At 54.3% G+C, this 15,806-nt stretch overlaps 1 protein-coding gene across 6 annotated transcripts in view; it reads left to right on the forward strand.

Annotated features, from left to right (window-relative positions):
* LOC119147491 (vegetative cell wall protein gp1-like) overlaps positions 1–15,806 on the forward strand; it is a 516,692-nt gene that overhangs the window by 489,963 nt on the left and 10,923 nt on the right. For 2 of the 6 annotated variants that reach the window (XM_037386592.1, XM_037386598.1), the window contains one exon: positions 11,636–11,733. The exons of 1 other annotated variant lie outside the window; for it this stretch is intronic. In XM_037386592.1, the coding sequence (XP_037242489.1) occupies positions 11,636–11,733 (98 nt within the window). Of the gene's footprint in view, positions 1–9,562; positions 9,689–10,073; positions 10,146–10,599; positions 10,663–11,094; positions 11,270–11,635; positions 11,740–11,886; positions 13,316–15,470; positions 15,677–15,806 lie in introns of those variants that run through there. 3 more of the 6 variants (XM_037386600.1, XM_037386599.1, XM_037386597.1) reach the window with 3 other exon arrangements.

The raw sequence follows: 15,806 nt of genomic DNA on the forward strand, positions 1-15,806 counted from the left end.
CAGTGACCTGATAGCTGTTTGGATAATGCAGATGTTTTGCAGGTCAAACAAATTAAATCATGATGCCTCAACAGCTAAAAGGTGAAACCAAATGCAATTTTCATTCTTGTGAAGGTGAAACTTTGTCAAATACATTTGGCCAGCTGCTAAATTAGTTTACACTTGAAAGTCAAGATTAAAATTTGACTCATTTTCTGACAAATCGGTTGGACTCGACGATGTTAAATGTCCCTTCCAATCTGATCGCTTCTATGAATACAGAAGTTACAGCCTGTGTTAGCGTGAGAAACTTTTTTTCGGGTGTCCAGCAGTACAACTACCACATGCTTTGGTAGCTCCTGCGCTTCCTCTGTAGGTCACAAGATGGGGTAGGAATACCCAGAAGGATGACTGTCCAAGTACATCTAGCAGTGAAATACCATCTTACTGTTGTTTTTGTTGCTTAGGCACTGTAATACTTCTTGCTAGCACAAAGACAGTACTGTCTGTCTACTTCTACTACGGGATAGCGGTAGTAATAATAAATATTAAGTAGTGGTTATTAAGTGTTATTTTTCAGGACTTGTATTAGGAAAGGTTGTAAGAGGCATATGTAAATTCAAGTATGCATTATTAGTAATTTACTGGTTGTGCTTGCTATAGTGGATATTTCTGGAGGGCCGGATTTGCCAGAGGAGCGTACTGCTGTAATAAGTCGCAGCTATCAGGTAAGTGAGGAGGCATACAGAAGCATTTTTCAGAAATGAAGGACACATTTATTTTCAAAGCAGGAAATACTGAATGATGGTGTTCTTTTGGGCTTGCACTTTGCCTGATGCATGCTGATTCATTGATGGCCTTTGCTTATTATACCCGTAATTGGGAAGTGACATTGGTTTTCACTTAGAGAAGTAAACGGTTGCACAGGGTATCCAGTCAGGCACCAGATAGTTGTTGACGTGACAAATTTTTCTTCAGAAAGTGAATTGTTGTATCAGTTTTTGCTGATCTTAAGTCTTGTATTCTAACAAGAAATGTCAGCCCATCTATTTTACTGGAACACATGTAGTTGTAGATTAGCAGGCCATTTTCAGTAGCACTGATTATTTTAAAAGGAGATCATGGTACACTGAAACCGTATGTCCTGAAATAGTATCCGGAAGAGTCTTGCAAATAGTTCCAATAGCTCACCTTGCTCTCATATTTCTTTAGGGCAGATGGGAATTGGAGATTCTGAATCTTCTTCCTCATCTGAGAGCAGATCACAGTATAAAAAAAAAATGTTGAATAGAAACAGGGTGGGCAAATGCAGTTGGTATCAGTGCAGAAGAAAATAGTTCAGATGTATAAACCACTTATTATGATAAATCTATCAACTTAAGTTCTTTGAAAAAGGGGTAATGTAGAAAGCATGAGTTCTGACCTGAACTGGTGTATGTGGTAAATAGGCAGTACACTGGCTGCTGTGGATTTCCTCATACCCATACTTGAGCTTTGGTTGCACCAAGTGTAAAAGATCAGAAATGACCGTGAAGTTATTCTGAGCATTTGACTTGCTGAGCATTGCTTGACTACAGCAGCAAGTGATTATAAGCTGTAATGTTACAAGCCATGTGTCATAACACAACGTTCATTACAAACAGCAGCTGAACAGTATCTTAAGGCAGCACCTTGGCAAGATCTAAGTGATAAGCAAGAGGTAAAGGTGATAAAATTTGTGGTTGGTCCCAGTTCTGTTCATTTGGCCTAACAGTGAAAATACCAGTACTTGTGCCTTTAAAAATTATACAAAATTAGAAGATAGTCAAAACAGTTAAAGATGAAAAAAGTGTGAGAAGACTTGGCAACATTGGGACTGGAGGAAGTGTCTCAGCCTGGTGAATATGGAAGCTCATGGTCACATAGCGCTGGGACTGGTAAAACAGAAATTCCTGTTTTCTGTTTGCTTCTGCATTTTCCATTCTCTAGTAATGTACAAATAACATAATGTACAAATGAAGCTTTTCTCACAATTAGGGCATTCATATTCCTCCGCCATTTCAATGTGAATCCTGTAATGCAAAAAAAAAAAAGAACTTATGTTGTACCCTCTTTTCACAGAGACTTCTAATAGAAAATCATCATGAAGTCTATGGGGAACTTAAGCTTCTTGCACTTATTTCAGTTAAGATGACTTGAAGGTGGTCAGTGGGCTCAAAGAATGAGGGGAAGACGGAGGACACATACACACAGCCTTGTAACCAGCTAAAAGGATCAAATGGAGTTTGGTATGAGCACTGTCTCCCGTTTAGTTTGCATTAAGCATGTGCAACAAGACAAGTTGAGAACAGATTTGATGGTGGCCCCTCCAGGACCCCTGCGGAACAGGAATGAACCCTTAGGCCCCCCGGAACTTGGCACTGCGCTGCCCTGCAGCAGAGTGAGGCCATACCAAGCACCCTCCAGGACCCTGCCGAACAAAACAGCCCCTGCACCCCCTGAACAAAGGCCCTGTGTCTGCCCTTCAGGCAGAGGAGCCAGACCAGTGGCCCTCCAGTACCCGCTGAATGGGAATGGCTCTCATGCTCCTGAGCCCATCCCCGCCGCCCTGCTGTAGAGGAGCCAGACCAGAAACTTCTAGTACTCCCCAAACGGTAATGGCTCCTGCACCCCCCCACCCCACCCCGAACTGGCCTGCACTGCCATTCAGCAGAGGAGCCAGATCAGCACCCTTCACCCCCCTGCTGAAGTTCCACAAAGCTGCCAAACTTGGCCCCGCTGCCCTGCAGGAGAGAAGCCCACCCGCACCCACCAGCCATGCACCGAATAGAACAGCTGCCATGGTTCCCTGAGCATGGCCCCTGCTGTCTTCAGCAGAGAAGCCAGATCAGCGCATTTCAGCCCCTCATTGAAGGAAATGGCCCACGCGCTCTCTGAGGCCTGTCTCTGGCTGCCCTGCAGCAAGGAGCCAGACCAGCCACCCTCCAGGACCCTGCCAAAAAGGAATGAAACCCCGTTCCCAGAGCCGGACTCCAGCCTGCCCTACAGCAGAATAGCCGACCAGCACGCTCCAGCCCGAGACTTAACAGCAAAACTCCCTGCACCTCCCAAGCCCATTACTGGCCCCTACGTAGCAGAGGAAACAGCCCAGGACTCTCCAGCACCCGACCAAAAAGCAACGGCCCTCACACCCACCCCAAGTCCTTGCCCAGCTGCCCTGCAGCGCAGGAGACAGTCCAGCAGCCTTAAGCCCCAGGACCAAACACACCTGCTTAGCAGAGCGTCCACCAGCCCCACAGGCCCCCAAGCCGTCCAAGACCGCTGCTCCAGCCGCACAGCAGGGGGCTGAAGGCAGCCACACCAGGGTAGGAGCTGGGGTGCACTGAGTAGAGCCCCAACCGACAGCTTCGGGGCTCAGCCGCTGCCCGCCAAAGACAGTGTGACACAGGGCTGTCACACAAGTGTCCAGTGGGTTACCAACAGCAAACCAAGCGAGGCACCAGCACCGGCTGGGCTCCACGCCTGGGCGCAGCCGTGGATGCCACTGTGTCGGCAGTGCAGGGAGCTGGGCACGGGCGCGTGGGGAAAGCCCCAATGGCGGCACTACGCGCTCTGCTCCACAGCTCATCCCTGACTGCCAGCCTGCTGCAAACAGGTCATTAGCCTGAGGGGCAGGTCCTGCCCCTTTCTCCTACAACGCAAGGCACCCTCTGATGCCATCCGGGCTGCTCCTGAAGATTAAAGAGCTGGGAGAGCGGGAAGCGTGGTCAGGTCTCCTTCTCAATACAGTTCTCCTGCGTCGCCTGCAGAGAAGCCTCATGGCAAGTGGTGACTAGCGGTAGATGACAGAGCCCTGAGCACCGCCGCTGAACAGCGCCCTGCGGCTGCTCCCGGTCCGAGTGGTAGAGTCCCTTGTGTCAATGAAGAAGCCCTGCCAGGAGTGGTGACAGTAGCTGGGAAGGATAGGTGGTGTTGGCTCCCCGTGTCGGGGACAGATAGGGAGAGGTCTCCTTTCACCAGGCGGGGACTGCCGTTTACATGGACCGCCTGACCACAGTGTTTTGAACATTGTCCTGCCATTGCTCCTGCTCCACCAGCTGCAGAGCTGGAAGCATCCACATTAGCACAGAGGTCGCTGTGATGCAGTTACTGTGTCTTCCAGTCCAGGACAGCCCGAGCCGGGGAGTTTTGATGTTATGCCCAGAGCGAGATAAAGAAGCAAATGAGGTCAAATGCTGCCAATCAAGGAAGTTTATCGGATCAAAGTGTTGACAAGCAAATAGCGATAGTAAAGGGAAGGAAGGCTAGAAGAGGAGGAAACCTAGCAAGCAGTCGGGACAGAGTCGCAAGAGATAGTCACCACCATGGATCCAGCAGTGTCCTGTTGGTCTGTAGTTTCCCTGTCCGTCGGTGATGGTTTCAGCTGGGATAGACTTAATTTTCTTCTTAGTAGTTAGTACACCGCGGTGGTTTGGCTCTGATGTGAGAACAATGTTGATAGCACACTGATGTTTTTAGTTGTTGCTGCGTGATGTTTATACTAAGTCAAGGACTTTTTGGTTTCTTGGGCCCTGCCAGTGAGAGGGCTGAGGGGACACAGCCAGGACAACTGACCCAAGCTGGCCAAAGAGGTATTCCATACCATACGACATCATGCTGAGTATATAAACTGGGGAAAGAAGAAGGAAGGAGGGGACATTTGGCATTATGGTGTTTGTCTTCCCAAGTAACTGTTATGCGTGATGGAGCCCTGATTTCCTGGGAATGGTCAAACACCTGCCTGCCCATGGGAAGTAGTGAATGAATTCCTTGCTTTGTTTTGTTTGCGTGCAGAGCTTTTGCTTTACCTATTAAATTGTTCTTATCTCAACCCCTGAGTTTTACATTCCTTTCTGATTCTTCTCCCCATCCCTCTTGGTGAGGGGGATGAGCAAGCGGCGGTGTGGCACTTGTTCCAACCAGTGTTAAACCACGGCATGGTCTCTTGATGGTGCCCATTACTGTTTGATTGCACAGTCTTTTATAGGGTATTTGGGGAGCCTCTTTCCCCAGGCAATGGCACGAACGGCACTTCCACACGTGCTCCCTGTCTCGGTACGCTGGTTTTGAGGGGCACACATCATTCATGCGCCTGTTCTAGGACTTTCCCTTTTTAACGGCCACTGCTCTATCCACACTGGTTCCTCTGTCTTCCATCGGAGTGGGATCGGGAAAGTCCAAGCAATGGCCGCCCCTAGAAAGGGAGGTCTGAAGTGAGGACCATCCCCATTTGGGCCAAGATATCGCGGCCAATCAAAGCATGCACCCCCTCAGGCAATGGAATAATTGAGACACAACAGTTTATAACTTTGTCAGCTATAGTCCATCGCAGAAGGGGGGATTTGCGAGCGAGGGTCAATCCCCCCACTCCTGCAACTGTAGCATTGGTCGTACAGGTTGGCCAATGCGCCGGCCATTGTGTGCACTGATTATAGAGACATCAGCGCCAGTATCCAACAGCGCAGTAATCGAGAGAGTCTGGTCTCCATACTGCACTGTGACCGATCGCCGTGGTCGTGTTGCAAGCCAATAGTCAATAAAGCCTTGCCCTGTAGACCCAAAGTTACCTTGTCCTCGAGGTTGTTCTTGCAGTGTTGGAGGGTGCCTGCAAGATGCGGTAGTGGAATCAGCTGGGCTATCTTGGTCCCTTAGGTATAAAGAGTGGGGGAAATAGCGTCTGAGCCATAATATGATTTCTCCGTGAAAGTCCTTATCAATCCAGTCCCACCAAAAACATTGAGTCCCAACATGGTGGCTGATGACGCCCGATGAGTAATGCTCCAACGCTTGTCCGCGTATACAAACTGGGCCTTGTATGCAGTAGCAAGTTTTGTAGGCTTTGAGTCCAAGAGGGTACAATCTACGGTTGTTGCCAGGTCCAAGCCGAGGCTTCCGCTGGTGCAGGTCGGAGAGGAAGGATTTTGTGCTGCTGGGCAGGCAGCCGCTTTTTTGTGTCAGCGCGGGGCGGCTCTTCCCGCTGGGTTGCCCGTTTCCCGATCGACGACAAGCAGCTTCATTGTGAGTTGTCCGAGCGGCAGGTTTCGGCAGCCATACGAGTTGGCATTGCAGTCCCGTCTCACGTGTCCGGTTGGCACCGCAACGGAAGCACCGTAGACGAGATGGGCCGCGGTCATTTGATCGCCCAGCAAAGGCTTGCAAAGGAGCAAGGGCTGCTAAGACCTGACTCTGGGTAGACTGCGCCTGCTCTTTTAAAGGCACTCCCTAGTTCTTTTATTGCCTCGACTAACATAGCCTGGGGCCCGACTGGCACTGTGCCATTCTTTCCAAGGCTTCTTCTATGGTCCATGTCCCTGGTAGCATAGCTAGATGTTACGTGTGGCGGGTTTACAATTCTGTATGGCACACTGCTTTAAATGGAGCCTTTGAGATAGTCTTGCACCCCAGCCGCCTGTATGCGTTTGCTACCCGATCAATAAATAACCCAAATGGGCCTCCTCTTTCCTGTTTGATTCCCATATAGGAGGGATTCCCCCCGGGCTCCTTTATACGGTCAAGCGCTAGTCTAGCTAGCCTCATCGCTTCCTTTGCCTTATCCGGTCCCATCAGTGCCTGCGCTTCGGTTCTAAAATAGGGTCCTAAACCCATCAGCTCCTGTAAAGTAACCCCATGCAGTGGGTCCCCTGGCTGTCTAACCACTGCTACCGATTCCTGACAAGCAGCCTGCCAATGAGCGTTAAACAGAAGCTGCTGATGTTGGCTCAAGAGTAACTTCATTATACTGCGTATGTCACTCGGGAGTAAGATATTAGTTCCCCAAAGATAATCTAACATTTGCCTGGTGGGTTCCCCTTTTAAACCTGACTCACTCACCGTAGCCCGTAGCTGAGTTAATAATTTCCAATCTAGGTTAGTGAGAGAAACCGTGATATTCCCCTGCGCATCTGGCTGTGAATACGTGACCGGGAAAGCCTCATGCACGATTCCCGCGGCAAAATCGCGTTCACCCTCAAGCATAGCACTGTCTGCTATCTGCTTCCAGACCTTTTGCCTATTTTGGGCAACCTGAAGGCATTCTGCAGAAGGATTCGTACATTCCCTACTCTCTACGGGGTTTTTACGGTCTAGCTCCTCGCTTACGTCATCATTCCCCGACGGGGGCGGGGCTGAGGGATTCAACGAGGGCGGCGACGGGAAGGGCGACTGGTCCCAGCTTGCCGCAGCCCCCTGCTGAACCGTCAGCGTACGCACCGAGGGAGGCAGCGGGCAATCGGGGGGGGAAGCCGATTCCCCCTGCCGTGCGGCTACTGCAGTCCCGCTTGCAACTCCCAGCCGCCCAGAGGCAGCAGCAGCCGCTCTCTGTTCGGCTCGATGTTGCAAAAGGGCATTAGTGACAGCCTGCCACGGTTTCATCAGTTTTTGGCAGTTTTATTGTCGGCTATTACTTCGGCAAACAGCGTGTCCCCATAATTACGCCACTCTGCATGCTCGAAAACCGTATCTGGATTCCCAAAATGACCCCTCGCTACCCCATAAGCTAATAACCCTGGTAATTCCTTTTTACAATCTATGCCCGAATGCTCCGCTTTTCTAAAAAGCCTTTGAGCAAATCATACGTCGCTTGTCTCTCCATGCCGTGGTCAGCGCTGTTGCAGCCTTTGCGAGACTTCGGCGACGCGTGGCCGGCGGGACCCTCTGTAGGTGCTCCGGGCGCGGGGACTGTGCCCTTCCGCCTCCTGCGCTGCGTTCAGGACCGGTACCCGAATTCTCCGGCGAACCGTGGCTCGCAGGTTCAGCCCTCTCTAGGGTCCCTGTTCGGGCGCCATTTGTCGCGACGGAGGGGAAGACGCAGTCGCTCAATATGAGTGATCAGCAGACTTCGTTTATTGTCTCTTACAGTCACCTTTATGCCTTCTTATAATTAGCTCATACATATTACAAAAGTTAAGCTCATTATTGGTTAGTTGCCTAAATACCAAGCCCGCCCCTAGTTTCTCTTCTGTAGTTTTCTGTTCCACCTGCAACATTCTTTTCCCACCAAAATCTTCCTGTTATTGTGTAACAAGGACAGCCAAAGACAGTGTATTTTGCTTTACTTCAGATAGCTGAGAGCGATGTGCATTTTTGTCCAGCCAGCTGGACTATGTCCTATGTGAACTTTTTCAGCCTAGCCAGTTATCCACACGGCTGCGTGGTCCTTTGCCATGGACTGCGCATGTCTTGGCAGGTTGAGGTGGTCGTTTGCGTCTGGACATGTCCCCCAGAACAACGTGGCTGTTCCTTGACCCCAGCTGATGTCTGGTTTCGGGTGGCTGTTGCTTCTTGTGTCGTTTGCAACTGCCGAGTTCGGTTAAATTGCCAGGTAGCCTGTCACCAAGCTCAGCAGGAACGTCAACAAGCTTTGAGACAGTCAGCTCACAATATAGTCTCCCACATCATGAGGAACGGTGTGAAAGCCAGCGTCGCTGCAGCGCGGCTCAGATCCATCCCTTCCTGCTGTGCAGGCTACAACATCCCCAGACGTGCATCTAAAGCCTCTGGCTGCTGAGTCTCACGGCTAAGGCAGAGTGAAAGACGGGATCATGGAATCTCTGGGGTTGGAAGGGACCTTTACAGGTCACTGAGTCCAATCCCCCTGCAATGAGCAGGGCCATCTTTAACGGGATCACTTTGCTCAGCTGAGCCTGAATGTTTCCAGGGATGGGGCATCCACCACCTCTCTGGGCAACCTGTTACAGTGTTTCGCCACCCTCACCATAAAAAAACACCTGCTGTCCTTGTGTCTAGTCTCAATTTTCCCTCTTCTAGCCTCAAACCATTGCCCCTTCTCCCTAGGGCTGCTGGCCCTGCTCAGATCTCTGTCCCCGTCCTCTGATAAGCGCCATTAAGTATTGGAAGACCAGAATCAGGTCTCCCCAGAGCCTTCTCTTCGCCAGGCTGAACAACCCCACCTCTCTCAGCCTTTTTTCAGAGCAGAGGAGTTCCATCCCTTCGATCTTTTTGGTGGCTTCTTTTGATGCAGCCCAGGACACGGTTGGCTTTTGGCCTGCGAGCACACATTGCTGGTTCATGCCCAGCTGTTCATCCACCAGTACCCCCCAAGCCCTCCTGGCAGGGCGGCTCTCAGTCCCTGCCTCCCCCAGCCTGTATTGATACTGGGCATTGCCCTGAGCCTGGTGCAGGACCTTGCACCTGGCCTTCGTGAACCTCATGAGGTTCACATTGGGCCGCTGTCTCCAGCCTGTCCCAGGTCCCTCTGGAAAGCAGCCCATTGCTCAGGTGCATAGCTCGCACCACTCAGCTTGGTGTCATCTGCAAACTTGCTGAGGGTGCAATCGACCTGTGTGACAGCCCTTGGACGGAGCTGCCCGACGGGGCGTGCTCCCCAGCCTGGGAGGGCAGCTGCCCCGGCTGTGCTCCAGTGGCTCTCACCCCCTGAGCACCGTTGCTATGCGGCCTGGGCCGGCCCTGAGGTCACAGTGGGGCTGCGAGGTGACAGTGGGGCTGTGAGGTCATGGAGCTCCACGGCGATGCACCAGCTATAAGTACCCACACCTCAGCCCCCAGCCGCAACTGCACCACATGCAGCAGCAGCGGTGGACAGCAGCACAGGATCATGTTGGCTGAAGGGAGCCATGGCCCTCATTCAGCACTGCCCTCCTCCTCCTCCTCCTCCTGGAGGCCCTACGTGCCAGGGCTGCCTGGGCTGCACCTTGGCAAGAGCAGGAAGCAGGTAAGCACTCGGCACATTTGCGACCTTTCACGGGCCAGCGGGCTCCTCCTCCCCGAGAAGCGTGGATGTGGCTTTTCCTCGAGCGCTTTGGTGAGGGCTTCCCCTGTGTGTGTGAGAGCTGTGCGGGTAAGAATGCCCCCAGGGGCCCTATGTTGGCCCATGTGCTCCGCAAGGGGTCTTGTTCATGGCATGGCTTAACGAGCGTGTTGGAGAGCTGCCAGGTGCCGGCCAAGAGGTCACCAGGCCCCTCTGCAGCGCTGGCAATCTCCCCGGGGGTCTGGCTCCCACGCTGCTACCTGAGCCCCTTCCAGTGCCTGCGGTTCACTAAGGCACAAGCGATCCCAACAGGCAATGGCAACATTTCCCCCTCTGTGCTTGCTTCTAGGTGAGATGACTCTCCACAATTATCCAGCTGCCTGGCGGGAACATGGTTTTGAGGACTTGGGGCATCCTGGAAGTAAGCTCTTAATGTCTCTTGCCTTGAAAGAAGAAACAGTGCCAATGTGGCAAGAGCTTATGGCCTGCAATTTCCTGGTCCCCCAGCAGGTCAGGCGTGGCTGTTGCTTGGAGTAGGAACCAGGCGCAGACTCTTCCCCCAGTGCCCACTCTGGCAAGTCACAGCAGCAGCCAAAGCTGAAAGTGTTTTGGGGTTCGAGGCATCGGGACCATGGTTCCGCAGATATGGGAAATGTGCCAAATGTCCCTCCCGCTCTAGCTGCATCCCCGAGCTTGCTGTGACTGCCGAGAGGCACAGGAGCAGCACAGAGCGGGATCCCTCCCTGAGCCGAGGTCCACAGCGATGCCCTGACTCCCAGACTAGGCAGAGGCTTAGGGGGAACCTCCCCGTCCTCCTGTGTCCTCTGTGCCTGAGACTCGCTGAGGCTTAACCTTCCCCCTCTGCTTTTTGGCAGTGCCGTCAAAGCCTGGAGAAGACCACCAGAGCAAGATAAATCGGGCTTATGAACCGGGCTCAGGTACGGAGCAGTCTTGCTGGGGTCCCCAAGTGGGAGACACATCCTGAAACCTGGGAGGTGCTGCAGGCGGTGCCTGTGCTGGAGAAAAGGCACTAGGGGGAGGGCAAGGCTTCAGTGCCACTTGAGGAGGCCTGAGTCTGTCCCCTGGGGTGTGGGAACTGTCTCACGGGGAGGGAGAGCTGGGGTGGCACTGCCTGCTGCAGGGACGGTTTCTGTCCGTGTCACTCAAAGGCTCAAGCAGCTGCGCCCCCCCTGTGCTCCCCTTCTGGCCTTCTGGGTTTGGTTGGGTGGGACACCCTGCCCCAAAGGGTGGGAACGTGCCTCCAGGCACCAGTACGGGGGGGGAAAGAGAGAATGTCCTGGCCGGATCAATCGTGCTGCACGCTTACCAGTGGTGCGCAGACGGGCTAACGTTCCTGATTGCTCCTGCAGATGATGTCATCGAGAGAACCACAGAGCTTTACAATCCCCCTGAGCCCCTCAGCTGTTTCCGGTCCAGAGACCCTGGAAAGTTGTACACTATAGGTGCAGTAGCGGCTGTTCTTTCTCTGCAAGTTGCCATTTTGTTGGGCTGTGTCGTGGTCTGGTGGCGAAGGAAGAAGAAAGCGTGAGTACATTTCCCTCCCTCCTCTTCCTCTGATGGCTGCTCAGAGCCACGAAGCATTTCTAGTCAGGCTGCCGCGGAGTGGCAGCCTGGTGGCTGCCCAAAAGCAAGGGCAGGACGAGAAAGAGCGGGGCAAGAGATTGCCCCAGCCAGGGAGGCGCCCAGTAGCGCTGGCTGGTGGCCACCGAACCTGCCCTGAGGAGTCCCCCTGCTCGGGGCTGCCATGAGGTGCGGGTGTCCACGTCGGCCAAGGCGTGCCAGCAGCTCTGCCCGTGCTGGGGAGCCTTGCCAGCTCTGGGCCGTGCTGTGGGGGACAGTCCGTGCGCCCCCTCTGCAGCTGAGCGCCTCAGCGGCCTCCTCTCTCCACAGGCCCGTCGCTGGAGCTTCAGCTGACCAGCTGGAAAAAGGCAGCTGCCCCTCACGCCCGGACAGCCAGTGCAGCTGCCCCTCGCGCCCGGACAGCCAGTGCAGCTGCCCATGGTGCTCAGACAGCCAGTGCAGCTGCCCCTCGTGCCCCGACAGCCCGATCAGCTGGCCCTCGTACCAGGACAGCCAGAGCAGCTGCCCCTCACCCCAGACAGCCAGAGCAGCTGCCCCTCGCGCCCGGACAGCCAGAGCAGCTGCCCCTCACGCCCGGACAGCTGGACACTACAGGAGCCTCTCCCATCTGGAAGAGCAGAGAACCAGGCCTCCCCACGGCCCCCATGCCATCTGAGCCCATCCCCGGCCAGCCTGCAGCAGAGCAGACAGAGCAGCGCTGTTCAGCCCATGACAGACGAGCATCGCCCCCTGCGCCTCCCAAGCCCATTTCTGGCCCCCAGGCAGCAGAGGAAACAGCCCAGGACTCTCCAGCACCCGACCAAAAAGCAACGGCCCCGACGCCCACCAAGCCCTCACCCAGTTGCCCTGGAGCGCAGGAGACAGTCCAGCAGCCTCCAGCCCCAGGACCAACCGCAGTCGCCCTCACACCCCCCGAGCAGATTACCGTCCACCCTGCAGCAGCAAGACTAGGACAGTGTCCAACGGCCCCAGCACCAACCACACAGGCCCCCAAGCCCTCCGAGACCGCTGCTCCAGCCGCACAGCAGGGGCTGAAGGCAGCCACACCAGGGTAGGAGCTGGGGTGCACTGAGTAGAGCCCCAACCGACAGCTTCGGGGCTCAGCCGCTGCCCGCCAAAGACAGTGTGACACAGGGCTGTCACACAAGTGTCCAGGGGGTACCAACAGCAAACCAAGCGAGGCACCAGCACCAGCTGGGCTCCACGCCTGGGCGCAGCCGTGGATGCCCACTGTGTCGGCAGGCAGGGGCTGGGCACGGGCGCGTGGGGAAAGCCCCAATGGCGGCACTACGCGCTCTGCTCCACAGCTCATCCCTGACTGCCAGCCTGCTGCAACAGGTCATTAGCCTGAGGGGCAGGTCCTGCCCCTTTCTCCTACAACGCAAGGCACCCTCTGATGCCATCCGGGCTGCTCCTGAAGAGATTAAAGAGCTGGGAGAGCGGGAAGCGTGGTCAGGTCTCCTTCTCAATACAGTTCTCCTGCGTCGCCTGCAGAGAAGCCTCATGGCAAGTGGTGACTAGCGGTAGATGACAGAGCCCTGAGCACCGCCGCTGAACAGCGCCCTGCGGCTGCTCCCGGTCCGAGTGGTAGAGTCCCTTGTGTCAACGAAGAAGCCCTGCCAGGAGTGGTGACAGTAGCTGGGAAGGATAGGTGGTGTTGGCTCTCCGTGTCGGGGACAGATAGGGAGAGGTCTCCTTTCACCAGGCGGGGACTGCCGTTTACATGGAGCGCCTGACCACAGTGTTTTGAACATTGTCCTGCCATTGCTCCTGCTCCACCAGCTGCAGAGCTGGAAGCATCCACATTAGCGCAGAGGTCGCTGTGATGCAGTTACTGTGTCTTCCAGTCCAGGACAGCCCGAGCCGGGGAGTTTTGATGTTATGCCCAGAGCGAGATAAAGAAGCAAATGAGGTCAAATGCTGCCAATCAAGGAAGTTTATAGGATCAAAGTGTTGACAAGCAAATAGCGATAGTAAAGGGAAGGAAGGCTAGAAGAGGAGGAAACCTAGCAAGCAGTCGGGACAGAGTCGCAAGAGATAGTCACCACCATGGATCCAGCAGCGTCCTGTTGGTCTGTAGTTTCCCTGTCCGTCGGTGATGGTTTCAGCTGGGATAGACTTAATTTTCTTCTTAGTAGTTAGTACACCGCGGTGGTTTGGCTCTGATGTGAGAACAATGTTGATAGCACACTGATGTTTTTAGTTGTTGCTGCGTGATGTTTATACTAAGTCAAGGACTTTTTGGTTTCTTGGGCCCTGCCAGTGAGAGGGCTGAGGGGACACAGCCAGGACAACTGACCCAAGCTGGCCAAAGAGGTATTCCATACCATACGACATCATGCTGAGTATATAAACTGGGGAAAGAAGAAGGAAGGAGGGGACATTTGGCATTATGGTGTTTGTCTTCCCAAGTAACTGTTATGCGTGATGGAGCCCTGATTTCCTGGGAATGGTCAAACACCTGCCTGCCCATGGGAAGTAGTGAATGAATTCCTTGCTTTGTTTTGTTTGCGTGCAGAGCTTTTGCTTTACCTATTAAATTGTTCTTATCTCAACCCCTGAGTTTTACATTCCTTTCTGATTCTTCTCCCCATCCCTCTTGGTGAGGGGGAGTGAGCAAGCGGCGGTGTGGCACTTGTTCCAACCAGTGTTAAACCACGGCATGGTCTCTTGATGGTGCCCATTACTGTTTGATTGCACAGTCTTTTATAGGGTATTTGGGGAGCCTCTTTCCCCAGGCAATGGCACGAACGGCACTTCCACACGTGCTCCCTGTCTCGGTACGCTGGTTTTGAGGGGCACACATTACGGCTGCGTGGTCCTTTGCCATGGACTGCGCATGTCTTGGCAGGTTGAGGTGGTCGTTTGCGTCTGGACATGTCCCCCAGAACAACGTGGCTGTTCCTTGACCCCAGCTGATGTCTGGTTTCGGGTGGCTGTTGCTTCTTGTGTCGTTTGCAACTGCCGAGTTCGGTTAAATTGCCAGGTAGCCTGTCACCAAGCTCAGCAGGAACGTCAACAAGCTTTGAGACAGTCAGCTCACAATATAGTCTCCCACATCATGAGGAACGGTGTGAAAGCCAGCGTCGCTGCAGCGCGGCTCAGATCCATCCCTTCCTGCTGTGCAGGCTACAACATCCCCAGACGTGCATCTAAAGCCTCTGGCTGCTGAGTCTCACGGCTAAGGCAGAGTGAAAGACGGGATCATGGAATCTCTGGGGTTGGAAGGGACCTTTACAGGTCACTGAGTCCAATCCCCCTGCAATGAGCAGGGCCATCTTTAACGGGATCACTTTGCTCAGCTGAGCCTGAATGTTTCCAGGGATGGGGCATCCACCACCTCTCTGGGCAACCTGTTACAGTGTTTCGCCACCCTCACCATAAAAAAACACCTGCTGTCCTTGTGTCTAGTCTCAATTTTCCCTCTTCTAGCCTCAAACCATTGCCCCTTCTCCCTAGGGCTGCTGGCCCTGCTCAGATCTCTGTCCCCGTCCCTCTGATAAGCGCACATTAAGTATTGGAAGACCAGAATCAGGTCTCCCCAGAGCCTTCTCTTCGCCAGGCTGAACAACCCCACCTCTCTCAGCCTTTTTCAGAGCAGAGGAGTTCCATCCCTTCGATCTTTTTGGTGGCTTCTTTTGATGCAGCCCAGGACACGGTTGGCTTTCTGGCCTGCGAGCACACATTGCTGGTTCATGCCCAGCTGTTCATCCACCAGTACCCCCAAGCCCTTCCTGGCAGGGCGGCTCTCAGTCCCTGCCTCCCCCAGCCTGTATTGATACTGGGCATTGCCCTGAGCCTGGTGCAGGACCTTGCACCTGGCCTTCTTGAACCTCATGAGGTTCACATGGGCCGCTTCTCCAGCCTGTCCAGGTCCCTCTGGACAGCAGCCCATTGCTCAGGTGCATAGCTGCACCACTCAGCTTGGTGTCATCTGCAAACTTGCTGAGGGTGCAATCGACCTGTGTGACAGCCCTTGGACGGAGCTGCCCGACGGGGCGTGCTCCCCAGCCTGGGAGGGCAGCTGCCCCGGCTGTGCTCCAGTGGCTCTCCCCCTGAGCACCGTTGCTATGCGGCCTGGGCCGGCCCTGAGGTCACAGTGGGGCTGCGAGGTGACAGTGGGGCTGTGAGGTCATGGAGCTCCACGGCGATGCACCAGCTATAAGTACCCACACCTCAGCCCCCAGCCGCAACTGCACCACATGCAGCAGCAGCGGTGACAGCAGCACAGGATCATGTGGCTGAAGGGAGCCATGGCCCTCATTCAGCACTGCCTCCTCCTCCTCCTCCTCCTGGAGGCCCTACGTGCCAGGGCTGCCTGGGCTGCACCTTGGCAAGAGCAGGAAGCAGGTAAGCACTCGGCACATTTGCGACCTTTCACGGGCCAGCGGGCTCCTCTCCCCGAGAAGCGTGGATGTGGCTTTTCCCTCGAGCGCTTTGGTGAGGGCTTCCCCTGTGTGTGTGAGAGCTGTGCGGGTAA

This window comes from Falco rusticolus, chromosome 4 (genome assembly GCF_015220075.1).
Source record: "Falco rusticolus isolate bFalRus1 chromosome 4, bFalRus1.pri, whole genome shotgun sequence".
In the NCBI taxonomy this organism is placed as follows: domain Eukaryota; kingdom Metazoa; phylum Chordata; class Aves; order Falconiformes; family Falconidae; genus Falco; species Falco rusticolus.